We start from the raw sequence: 13,607 nt of genomic DNA on the forward strand, positions 1-13,607 counted from the left end.
AGAAGCCTTCCCTATGACATCAGAGGGAAGGCTTCCAGGTCAGCTGCAGGCTGCTTGTAGGAACCGTGGCCACAGCTTTTTGAAGACAAGTGTGACTGGGAAGAGGAAGCCGGCTAGAGGAAATAAACACCGGTGGGAGGGAGTGAGGCACAAATTTGGGACACTGTATAGAGGGAGGGAAGGACGACGAGGGGCATGTTGGAACACAGAAGGGAGGAAGAGGGTCTTCTTGGGACAGGAATGGAGGAAGAGGGTTGCATTGGCACAAGAAGGGAGAAGCAGACCCTGGTTCGTAAGTACGAGTCTGGCTTAAGTCGGATGTTCTTAACCTGGGGACTGTCTGTACTCTCAATTTGACACTTTTATTGCAGTATACTAAGCAGAAGCTTGGAAATCTTTGCCTTTCTCTCAGCTTGGTAGAATATGCTTCTATTGGATGACATTATTTCCCAAGTGGCATACTGTATGTTCTCCTGACCTTTATGGTTTCATAGAAAAGATGTATAAAGATTATAGTGTATTGGTCAAATTTTGTTGGGCAGGGAAGAAATCTGAAATCTGATTTACAAGGCTATATAGGGGATGAGCTAGGGGACGATGGGGCATGCCAAATATCCATAATTATAATCACAATTGTGCCCTGAGACATAAAGGATTGGCTATTAGAATTAGATGACTATACTCCTTTAGAATTTGAGTGAGATATGTTTAACCCACTGCATCTCAATTATGAATGGCAGATTAAAACTTTCTTTGGCCCTTTGTAACCATCTTTTGTTGACCCCTGTGAGATGAGCTTGACAAGCTTTGTTGACCCTGTGGGAGCAGGAAGGAAGTGATTGTGATTTTCTCCACATAATTGAGAATTTGGACTTTTCCCCTTCTCATCTAAAAACACATTTCCGTTTCCCTCGTTCTCCATCTCTGTGGACAACACTATCATCCTTCCTGTTTTGCCTGCTCGTAATTTCGGGGTCATCTTTGACTTCTCTCTCTCCTTCACCTCCCAAATACAACATATCGCTAAAACCTGCCACTTATTCTTCTATATTACCAAAATCCAACCCTTCCTCTTGGAGCACACTACCAAAACATTTATCCATGTCCTCATCACCTCGCGCTTAGACTACTGCAACTGCAACTCGCTCCCCTCCAATCTGTCCAGAATTCGGCTGCACAACTCATATTCTGGGAAAGCCACATTACTCACATTACTCCTCTCTTCAAGTCACTTCATTGGCTTCCCATCCATTTCCAAATACAATTCAGACTCCTCTTACTGACCTACAAATGCACTCACTCAGCTGCCCCTCCTATCTGTGCCCATCTCTTCAACTGCCAAATCCAGACTAGAGGTCTGCACGATAACGGCAGAGAGGAAGGTCAGAGCACAGCCTACAGGGGTGCAAACAGTGTCTTCCTCCTGGACACACACCAAAAGATTCTTGGAAAGGCTTTCACAACTACAATATATATGCTCAAGAAACTGAATTTAGGCGGGAGTCAGGAGTCCCAATTCCCGCCTAAATTCTATTTCTGCAAAGGCGGGCTCAGCGGAGAGGAGGGTCAGAGTGGGGCTTGCAGGGAGTTTCATAAGACTCTCTTACCTGCTCATATCTTTTCCTTAACATGCTGAGCAGGGCCGGCGTTAGGGGGATGCAGAGTGCAAACAGGGCAGCTGGGGATGGTGTAGTGGGAGGGAGGGAGATATAGAATAGAAGGATAGGATAGTTGGAAAGGTACAGACATGGCATGGGAGGACAGGAAAAGGGAGAGAATTGGACCTGGGGATGGAAGGAAGGAGGGAGAAAGGTTAGGTCTGGGGGTGGAAGGGAAAGATGCAGCATCTTTTTTCCCTCCCTCCCACCTATTAAGGAGGAAGAGAAGAACAGAAAAGAGGGAGCGATGGACTATGGGGGGGGAGAGAGGATGAAAGATGGACTATGGTGGGGGAGAGAGGATGAAAGATGAACCCATAGGAGGGAAGAGAGGTGGGATAAGAAGATGCTAGGAGAAGGAGAGAAAGGAACAGGGAGATATAACCTGATGAGAGAGGAAGGGTGATTCTGGAGTGGTGAGCCACATGAAAGAGATCAAAAAGTGGATACATTAAGAGGCTTCAAAGAGGGATTGGACAAGTTCCTGAAGGATACACAGATTGAGGGATATAGCTAGAGACAGAGATAGGATGATGAAAGGGTATTGAAAGGTTTTAGACAAAGGATCACTTACAGGTCATGGACCTGATGGGCCGCCGCGTGAGCGGACTGCTGGGCGCGATGGACCTCTGGTCTGACTCAGCGGAGGCAACTTCTTATGTTCTTATAAGATGAAAAAGAAAACAAGTACAGTGGTAGAAATGTGGTAATGGGGAGCATATAGGAGGATGGGAAATTGGAGAGCTTAAGAATGAGAGGCGGTGGAAAATTGATAAGTAGCTGAAAATTTAAAAAGAAGGATGAGAAAGTGAACAGAGGCAGTAAAGAAAAAAGGGAGGAAAGCTGAAAGGGCAAAATCAATATGCTGGAGCCAGGCATAGTGCGGGAATAGAGCAAGAGGGAAGAGGAGAAAAAATGGACAGCAGACACTTGAAAGAGAATTAGTAGAAGCTAGACAAAAGCAGAAAAACTGGGATCAAGATTATGGAAAAACAAAATGTCCAGACAAAATAGAAAAAGTGTTTTATTTTGAATTTATTAACTGGAATATGTTGGCTTTGGGACTTGTGCAAGGTGTACTTGTATTCTATTCAGTGGCATAGCCACACAACTAATTAGGGGAGGGGGAGAGGGACTGCAGCCCCAAATGGGTGGATGGGCACCAAATGTTCTCCCCACCTGAATGCAAAATATAAATACTTGAGCTGGTGGGGATCCCTAAGCCCTGCCAACTAAAGATCTCCTCCTCCAGTCTAGCAACCAGAAATCTCCAAGCTTTGCAGCTAGTGGCTGCATCCTCAAGCTGCCACTGCTTTCATACATGAATGAAAGCCAAGGGGGTGGGGGAGGCAGCAGCAGCTCTGAAATACTGTTGCAAGCTGCAGAACTTGGAAAGTTCTGGTCTTAGGACTTGAGGAGCTGGTCATTAGATGATGAGCCTTGGGATTCCCACCAGCTACAGCAAGGAAGATGTTCATTTTGAGGGAGGCTAAGCTCAAAGTGGGAGACCCAGCCCCCTCTCATGGTTATGCCACCAATTGTGTTTAGTACAAAATGAAGTACTTGCTGAGTTTGTTTTGGGGTTTCCGGTTCAGTTATGATATTCATATTTCTGTTTGTAATTTATGATGCATTGTTCTGTATTTGGTGAAGGTCTGACTGTGTGTTCTGGCAGATGTCTTATTTTGTTTTGGCTTTCTGTAAAATTTAATTAAACTAAAATCAAAGCTGTCAGAAGTAGAAACATAGAAACATGATGGCAGATAAAAGCCAAATGGCCCATCCGCAGTAACCATTATCTCTTTCTCTCTCCGAGAGATCCCACATGCCTATCCCAGGCCCTTTTGAATTCAGACACAGTCTCTGTCTCCACCACCTCTTCTGGGAGACTGTTCCATGCATCTACTACCCATTCTGTAAAAAAGTATTTCCTTAGATTACTCCGGAGCCTATCACCTCTTAACTTCATCCTATACCCTCTCATTGTAGAGTTTCCTTTCAAATTAAAAACTCATGCGCATTTACATTACATAGGTATTTAAACGTCTCTATCATATCTTCCCTCTCCCGCCTTTCCTCCAAAGTATACAGATTGAGATCTTTAAGTTTGTTCCCATACGCTTATGATGAAGACCACGTACCATTTTAATAGCTTTCCTCTGGACCGACTCCATCCTTTTATATCTTTTTGAAGGTGCGACCTCTAGAATTGTACACAATATTCTAAATGATGTATAAGAACATAAGAAGCGCCATCTCCGGATCAGACCTTCGGTCCATCAAGTCCGGCGATCCGCACACGCGGAGGCCCTGCCAGGTATACACCTGGTTTATTTTATAGCCAACCATACTTTATATGCCTCTCTCAAGGAGATATGCATCTAGTTTGCTTTTGAAGCCTAGGACTGTCGATTCTGCAATAATCTCCCCTGGGAGAGTATTCCAGATGCCAACCACTCTCTGTGTGAAGCAGAACTTTCTGACATTAGTCCTGAACTTGTCCCCCCTTAGCTTCATTTCATGTCCTCTTGTCCGTGTCAAATTGGACAATGTAAATAATCTTCTCTGCTCTATTTTGTCGATTCCTTTCAGTATTTTGAAGGTTTCGATCATATCCCCACGCAGTCTCCTTTTCTCAAGGGAGAACAATCCCAGTGTTTTAAGTCGATCCTCATATACCAGTTTCTCCATACCCTTCACTAGTTTGGTTGCTCGTCTCTGCACCCTCTCCAGCAGTTTTATATCCTTCTTTAGGTAGGGAGACCAATGTTGGACACAGTATTCCAATTGGGGTCTGACCATTGCCCTATAAAGCGGCATTATAACTTTCTCCGATCTACTCGAGATTCCTTTCTTTATCATGCCCAACATTCTATTTGCCTTCTTTGCCGCTGCCGCGCATTGTGCTGACGGCTTCAGGGTCCTATCTATCAGTACACCCAGATCCCTTTCTAGTACACTTTTTCCCAGACTTCCACCTGACATTCTGTACTCGTATTCCTTATTCTTACTGCCTAAATGCATTACCTTGCATTTCTCCACGTTGAACTTCATCTGCCATTTCTCCGCCCATTTTTCTAACCGACACAAATCGCTCTGGAGTTCCTCACTATCCTCCTGCGATCTGATTGCCCGGCAGAGTTTTGTGTCATCTGCAAACTTGATGATCTCACTGGATGTTCCGTTTTCCAAGTCATTGATATAAATATTAAAAAGGATCGGTCCAAGTACTGAGCCCTGGGGTACACCACTAGTCACTATCTCCCAGTCGGAGAACTTCCCATTTATGCCCACTCTCTGCTTCCTGTTATCCAGCCATTTGCCTATCCATCTTTGTATATCTCCCTCTATGCCATGGCTTTGTAGTTTCCTGAGAAGTCTTTCGTGTGGAACTTTGTCGAACGCTTTTTGGAAGTCCAAGTATATTATGTCCACCGGCTTTCCACTATCAATTTGCTCGTTCACGGTCTCAAAGAATTGGAGTAAATTCGTCAAACACGATTTCCCTTTCCTGAATCCATGTTGACTGGGTTTCATCAAGTCGTGTGTGTCCAAGTGCTGAACTATGCTATCCTTGATCAGTGATTCAATCATCTTGCCTGGGACAGACGTAAGACTCACGGGTCTATAATTGCCCGGTTCTCCTCTCGATCCTTTTTTGTAAATTGGCGTGACGTTCGCTTTCTTCCAGTCGTCTGGTATCTGACCAGTTCTGATTGACAGGTTTGCAAGTTTTTGCAATAACTCTCCGATTTCAACCTTCAATTCCTTCAAGACTCTCGGGTGAATTTCATCCGGTCCAGGGGATTTGTCACTTTTAAGTTTGTCGATCTGGTAGTATATCTGATCTAAGTTCACTTCAACTGTGGTGAGGCTGTCCTCTATTTCTCCTGTAAACAGTTTCTCCGCTTCAGGTATTGTTGAGGTGTCCTCCTTCGTAAAGACGGACGCAAAGAAGGAATTTAGTTTGTCTGCGATTTGTTTATCTTCCTTGATGTACCCTTTTCTTCCCTGGTCATCCAGGGGTCCCACTGCCTCTCTTGCAGGTTTTTTTCCCTTTCACGTATCTAAAGAAGGGCTTGAAGTTTTTGGCCTCCTGGGCTATTTTTTCCTCATAATCCTGTTTGGCATCCCTCACCGCCTTGTGACATTTCTTCTGATCATCTTTATGTTTGTTCCAGGCTTCGGTTGTCTTTATGCATTTCCATTTTTTGAAAGAGTCCTTCTTTTCTTTTATGGCTTCCTTCACCTGTATGGTAAGCCATGCCGGTTTTCCTTTGCCTTTAGTTCTCCGATCTTTAGAAATCCTCGGAATGTAGAGATCTTGCGCTTCTGCAATAGTATTTTTCAATAGGCACCATGCCTGATCTACTGTTTCAAGTTTGTCCACCATCTTCTCGAGTCGTTTTGTTACCATGGCTCTCATGCAATCGTATTTACCCTTTTTAAAGTTTAAGGTGGTGGTTAAGGTTTTGGCATGTTTCCCTTTCCCGATGTCCAGTTTAAAGTTGATTACATTGTGATCACTCGTTCCCAGTGGAGCCATGACTTCTACTTCTGTTATCGGTCCCGTGAGACCATTTAGGACCAAGTCCAAGGTGGCGTCGCCTCTTGTCGGCTCTTTTACCATTTGCTCCAGGAAGCAATCCCCTAGCACCTCCAGGAACTTTGCCTCCTTGCCGCAGTTGGAGGCTCCTAGTTTCCAGTCTATTCCTGGGAGATTGAAGTCTCCCAATATAACTACATTGCCTGTCTTGCATATTTGTTTGATTTCCTCCATCATTTCTGAGTCAGTGTCTTCCGCCTGTCCTGGGGGACGATAGTAAAGGCCAATTTTTGTATCTGCGCCATTTTGACCAGGTATTTTGATCCAGAGGGACTCCAGCTTCTCTTTCCTGTCTGTTGTAATCATTCCAACAGAATCTATTCCTTCCTTAACATATAGGGCAATACCTCCACCTTTCTGCCCTTCTCGATCCCTTCTATATAGTTTGTATCCCTGTAGTACTGTGTCCCATTTGTTTTCTTCATTCCACCATGTTTCTGTTATGCCAATGATATCCATGTTCTCATGTCTTGCTATCGTCTCTAGTTCTCCCATTTTCTTTCCTAGACTTCTAGCATTTGTATACATGCATCTAAGTTCCCTTCGTGTTACCTTTTTGGACCTTCTACTCTTGGTTGTCCTTACAGTTTCATTTACGGTATCCTTTACTGCTCCTGTGTTATCTCCCATGTTTGCTGTGTGGTCATCCCCTCCTGTGTCTGAGTTGTCCCTTCCTGCTTGTTCTCCTTTGTTGGCTGTGAGGTCGACCTCTCTTGTGTATGAGTAGTAGTCCTTTGTTCCTACGTCGGGGCATCCTGTTGTCCGTACCATCGACCGGTGGTCGACTGTCGGCTTTCCCCTGTCCTTCAGTTTAAAGCCTTCTCTATTGCTTTCTTCATGTTGCCTGCCAAAACTCTTGCTCCTTCCTTGTTGAGGTGTAGTCCATCCCTTCTGTAGTACTTGCTTTTTCCCCAGAACGCCGTCCAGTTTCGCACGAAGTCGAAGCCTTCGTCTTCGCACCATCGTCTCATCCAGGCGTTGATCGCTTGCAATTCCCCTTGTCTCTTTCCATCTGCTCTTGGTACAGGGAGGATTTCAGAGAAGGCCACCTTCACCTCCCTGATCTTCAGTTGTCTTCCGAGTGAGCGGAGCTGGCCCTTCATCTCTTCCCTGTCATACTTCCGCCCGCTCACATCATTTGTTCCCACGTGGATAAGCACAGCGGTGTCCATTCCCCCTGCTCCATCTATGATCCTGGAGATCCTGTTGGTCACATCCTTTACTCTTGCTCCAGGCAGACAGGTGACGACTCTGTCCTCTCTTCCTCCTGCGGTGTGGCTGTCCACGTGTCGTATAATGGAGTCGCCTATGATGATCCCCATCTTCTTTATTCGGGAGTTCCTTGGGGGGCGTAGGTCCACGTCCTTGGAGTAGGGCCAGTCATCTTCCTCCAATGATACTCTTGAAATTGTTTCCTGTTCTTTGGGTGGGGGGACATCTTCCTGTGCTCTCACTATTCCTCCTGGTGTGCGGTTGTCTCCTACCTCGTCTTCGTTTTCTTCTGTGTTTGCATGGGTGTCTTCTCTATTCACATGGGTTTCCTGAGTACAGTTTTCCTGCCCTGGGATCTCTACGTGGTGCTGATGGGCTTCCTCTATGAACATTTCTAGATCCTTGACCTCGTCGTTTGGGCTGTACTCCACTAGAATCTTCTCCTGTGCTCGGATTCTGTCTTCAAGTTCCATCACTGTTCCCTCCAATAGTCTTACCTGACATTTCAAGCTATCCATCTCCATGCATCGATCGCAAATGTATGCCTGGATCCCCGAAGGGAGGTAGTCATACATATTGCAGTCGATGCAGAAGACAGGAAAGCTCATCTTCTGACTTCCTTGGGCTTCCATTTCGTGCTTTACTCGTGGGTTGTCTGAGTGGTTTGATGTGACCTACTTGTGCTCTTTTTTCCTACTGATCCTACCTCCCCCTTTCCTTCTGACTTCCTGACTGCAGGCTTCCTATTTGAGTGAGTCTGTTTGTGTTACAGTGCCTGTGTGCTTGTGTCCCTTGCCTGCTGCTTCCTTGCTTGTCGGTTCCTTACCGGTCAGTTCTCCTCTGGTGTTCTTGAGAGTGTAGCGCTCGTCCCTTGCAAGGCCCTTCGCAAAGGCGCTCTCGCTAAGGCGAGCGCCTTTGCCGCTCGCCTTCGCCGCGCGCCGAACGGCTGTGCGCCGTTGGCTCCGCCCCTTTTCAAAGGGGAGTCCGACGCTGCCTCCGACGCGGTGGGGGTGGGCGGAGCTTACTCTCGCCGCTTCCCCGAACTTTCAGTTCTCACTTGCCTCCTTCTCCTGCTCTGCCCCGACTCTGGCCGCTTCCTGGTTGCTGAGCACGCTGCTTTCTGCCTCTCCTGTGCTCAGCACCAGCACCACGAGTTGCCGCGTTGGCTCCGCCCCCTTTTCAAGGGGGAGTCCGACGCTGCCTCCGACGCGGTGGGGGTGGGCGGAGCTTACTCTCGCCGCTTCCCCGAACTTTCAGTTCTCACTTGCCTCCTTCTCCTGCTCTGCCCCGACTCTGGCCGCTTCCTGGTTGCTGAGCACGCTGCTTTCTGCCTCTCCTGTGCTCAGCACCAGCACCACGAGTTGCCGCGTTGGCTCCGCCCCCTTTTCAAGGGGGAGTCCGACGCTGCCTCCGACGCGGTGGGGGTGGGCGGAGCTTACTCTCGCCGCTTCCCCGAACTTTCAGTTCTCACTTGCCTCCTTCTCCTGCTCTGCCCCGACTCTGGCTGCTTCCTGGTTGCTGAGCACGCTGCTTTCTGCCTCTCCTGTGCTCAGCACCAGCACCACGAGTTGCCGCGTTGGCTCCGCCCCCTTTTCAAGGGGGAGTCCGACGCGGTGGGGGTGGGCGGAGCTTACTCTCGCCGCTTCCCCGAACTTTCAGTTCTCACTTGCCTCCTTCTCCTGCTCTGCCCCGACTCTGGCCGCTTCCTGGTTGCTGAGTTGGAAGCCTCTTGGTGAAAACCCTCGATGTCTCACCAAAGTCTTACACAAGAGCATCAATACCTCCCTTTTCCTACTAGCCATACCTCTCCCTATGCAACCTAGTATCCTTCTAGCTTTCGCAGTCACCTTTTCAACCTGTTTGGCCACCTTAAGATCATCACATACAATCACACCCAAGTCCCGCTCTTCTGTCGTGCACATAAGCTCTTCACTCCCTAATCTGTACCGTTCCCTCGGGTTTTTGCAGCCCAAATGCATGACCTTGCATTTCTTAGCATTAAATTTTAGCTGCCAAATTTCAGACCATTCTTTAAGTTTTACCAGGTCTTTCTTCATGCTATTCACACCATCCAGCGTGTCTACTCTATTGCAGATTTTGGTATCGTCCACAAAGAGGCAAATCTTACCTGAAAACCTTCAGCAATATCATTTATAAAAATGTTTTAAAAAACAGGCCCAAGAACAGAACCTTGATGCACAGTACTGGTAACATCCCTTTCCTCAGAGCAATCTCCATTGATCACTACCCTCTGTCGCCTTCCACTCAACCAGTTCTTGACCCAGCCCGTTACTTTGGGACCCATCCTGAGGGCACTCAGCTTATTTATTAGACGTCTGTGTAGAACACTGTCAAAGGCTTTGCTAAAATCTAAATATACCATATCTAATGCACATCTATCCAATTCTCTGGTCATCCAGTCAAAGAAATTGATTAGATTTGTCTGACAAGACCTACCTCTAGTGAATCTATGTTGCCTCCGGTCCTTTAATCCATAGGATTCCAGAAACTTGACCATTCTCTGTTTTAAAAGTGTTTCCATTAATTTGCTTACCACAGAAGTCAGACTTACCGGCCTATAATTCCCTACTTCTTCCTTACTTCCACTGTTGTGGAGAGAGACCACATCCGCCCTTCGCCAGTCCTCTTGTACCACTCCTGACTGTAAAGACTCATTGAAAAGGTCAGTCAGTGGAGCTACCAGAACTTCCCTAAGTTCCTTCAACACCCTAGGATGTACACTATCCGGCCCCATTGCTTTGTCTACCTTTATTTTAGCTTGCTCCTCATGAACACAACCCTTTGAAAATCGATCAGAGTCTATTACTCCTCCATCCCTATTCACATTTGTCTTCTGCAGTCCCGCTCCCGGCGCTTCAGCCATGAACACAGAACCAAAATATCTGTTAAGCAATTTGGCCTTTTCTTTATCAGCTTCTACATATTCCTCCCCTTCACCTTTGAGTCTCACAATGCCACTTTTGCACTTCTTCCTATCACTAATATATCTAAAAAATATCTTGTCTCCCCATTTTACCGTGTCAGCTATTTTTTCTTTCATTTACATCTTTGCTTTTCTGACTGTAAGACTAGCCTCTCTTAATGTTTCCAGATATTTTTGCCTGTCTTCCTCTTTCTGCGATCTTTTGTAGTTTATGAAAACTACCCTCATTCCTTACCTTCTCAGCTACTACTTTTGAGAACCAAAGTGGCCTTCCTTACCTCTTACTTGCCTCCCAAAAAGGTTTGTCGCCCTTTCAATTGCTCCTTTCAGTTGTGCCAATTGCATTTCCACTCCTTCCAGATATTCCCATCCAGACAATAATTCCTTGATGTAAACCCCCATCCGAACAAAGTTAGTGTTTTTTTAAGTCTAGAACCTTTGCTTTTGAATGAGCCCTCTCTATAATTGCTGCTTTTTATGGGGACAGGTAACTTTTTATGGAGGGATGGGTGGGGATGGAGGAGATTTCTCGTGGGGATGGAGGAGATTCCTTGTGAGAATGGAGGAGAATCTTACAGGGACAGGCGGGATATTGGTGGGGACGGGCAGGATTTCTGTCCCCGCGCAACTCTCTACTCCAGACTCCGTCCCTTCTACCTTACTGCACCATATGCTTGGAACAAGCTGCCTGAATCCTTACAGCGGGCTCCGGCTCAGTCAGTGTTCAAGGCCCAGTTAAAAGCTCACCTCTTTGAGAGTTCTTTTGACTCCTAACTCCTCTCACCTTGGTTTCTGCATCCCAAACCCTGTACGTCATGTTTGTCTGTCCAAGTTAGATTGTAAGCTCTTCTGAGCAGGGACTGTCTGTACTGAGCAGGGATTGTCTGTACTGACCTATACAATCTTAGCCCTCAACAAATGATCTTTAGAACTGTTATTCACTAACTCTTGAACTTTGTTTATTCCACTCGATCTGTAATACCTTTTAATCATTGTAAACTTACTGGGTGGGGGGATTTTTTTGTAGTAACATAATTCTTGTAGCTGACATTGTTCAATCCTTGCTGTTATTTTGATTTGTTTAAAAAAAAAAATTTCACATTAAGAATATATAGACTGTACTGTATAATGCATGATTGCTGGGTCTGCCAAACTATTATTTAGTGGTGTTGCAAATCCAACATACATTTTCACAGACTCTTCTGCTGTTTTGCTTGCAAAGATCCTAAGCAGCATTGTTTTGTTTGGCCTTTGCAGGTCCTGCTTCTGGATCCTATAGATGTGGAAGCTCCAGAATATCTCTCTTTGGAGCATACTCTTCTTGTCTATGCAAAACCTGACCCTGAATGTGGTGGATGCTTTAGTGCTACAGTGCCCATACATATCAGGTATCACCGGCCATCTGCGCAGCATGAGGAAGTCTTGGTGAATTTACTAAGTCCCCAGTTATTGATTCACTGTAACAAAGGTGAGCACTGTCATCCACTAGTACTCCAAAGCTAAGAAGCCCTATGGATAAACATGAAATAGGATCAGTTGAAATCTTCTTCTGGTTTAGATGAATTGTCTGTCTCTGGTGCTTCTTTTCATGAAGGAGGGTGTTCTACTTCTTCCCCTCCTTTTACTCCTTTGGTCCTATTGGGGACATCTTCCCAAGTTGGTGTTGCCCCTAAGGGAAAGATATCTACAGACTTAAATACACTTTCTTCATTAACCCCCCTCTTACCATCCCCTCCCTAACCCCAGATCCTACTTTTCCCTCTCTTGGAAACCTTCTCTGATCTAACGTTGTAACCCTTCTTCCATAACTCTTTTTGTAATCCGCTTTGAACCGAAAGGTAATGGCGGAATAGAAATATGTAATGTAATGTAATAATCATATGCTATCTCTGGTTTGTGACAATAGTAGTGTGTTCTAACTTGACCAAGACAGTTGATCAACCTCAGGATATTACTTTAAAGGATATTTGGCATGTAGTGGTTAGGACTGAGGAGTGTATAAAATCTACTGTTCCACAACTTTGTACTACTTCTCACCAGACTGTTGACAAGTTTCATGGTATGAACTTGCAAATTAAACTTATGGACACCGAACTGACACAAATTCCTCTTCTATAAATAATTTCCAATCGGCTTCTACAGTCCTTATTACGGACAGTTTGTTGATCCATAGACAATTGGAATTTCTAGAAAACGGTATTCCCTCTAGAACATTACGCATGTTTTTTTTTCCTATATGTTGCTTGTCTCCTTAGATATGTTACATAGATATTTAAAGGAGATATTTCTGTTAAAGTGGAGGAAATAATTAAGTCTAAATGTCGCAATGAATTTGTTCCTCAATCTGGGGTGATTGGTGAAAGTGAAGAGAAGGGTGCCAATTTGGAATCTTTAAATTTGACTAATTTCCTGGAATCCTCTCAGGAAAATATTTCCACTAGGGCTACCCTTCAGGTCACCTTGCTGACTGAACAGAAATAATAATAATAAATAATAATAACTTTATTTTTCTATACCGCCATAGTCAGGCGACTTCTAGGCGGTTCACATTGAAAGAAGGCTGGACAGTCAACGAATGATAAGGAGCCTAAAATAGAGAAAAGTTACATAAACAAGGTACATACTAATTTAAGTTCCATGGGTAAAGAATACATGAAAATTGGAGCTTCCTGAGAGATTGAATAGCGTTTATGGGGGGTTGTTTTAGTTTAAGGGTGGTCTGTTTTAATCAATGAATTTGTCGAATAGGGCAGTTTATATTGCTTTTCGGAATGCATTGTAAGTCAGTTTGGGTTCATTTATGCAGTTTCGCAACCAGACTTCTTGTCTATTCGCTTGGAACATGAAGGTTCTATCCAGGAAGGATTTGTATCTGCAGCCTGAGATCTTTGGGTAGGCAAAGATGTTTTTGTTTCTGGTTGTTCGTGTGGGGTTGTGCAGAATGAAGTGAGTTTGCAAGTAGGAAGGTGCTAGTCCCCAGATTTGTTTGAAGCAGATACATGCAAATTTGAATAGTATTTGCGCATTTATTGGTAACCAGTGTAGTTTTTTGTAGTAGGGGCTGATGTGGTCTTTTTTTCTCAGTCCGAAGATTAAGCGAACAGCGGTGTTTTGTACTAATCTCAATTTTTTTTACTGTTTTTTTTGTGGGATACCCAGGTAGATGATGTCACAGTAGTCAAGGAGG

General features: G+C 45.2%; 1 protein-coding gene across 2 annotated transcripts in view; it reads left to right on the plus strand.

The window, feature by feature from the left end:
- Window positions 1–13,607, plus strand: part of PIGX (phosphatidylinositol glycan anchor biosynthesis class X) — a 347,324-nt gene that overhangs the window by 89,035 nt on the left and 244,682 nt on the right. For both annotated transcript variants that reach the window (XM_033959362.1, XM_033959361.1), the window contains one exon: window positions 11,678–11,888. In XM_033959362.1, the coding sequence (XP_033815253.1) occupies window positions 11,678–11,888 (211 nt within the window). The remainder of the gene's footprint in view (window positions 1–11,677; window positions 11,889–13,607) is intronic.

This window comes from Geotrypetes seraphini, chromosome 9 (genome assembly GCF_902459505.1).
Source record: "Geotrypetes seraphini chromosome 9, aGeoSer1.1, whole genome shotgun sequence".
Lineage (NCBI taxonomy): Eukaryota > Metazoa > Chordata > Amphibia > Gymnophiona > Dermophiidae > Geotrypetes > Geotrypetes seraphini.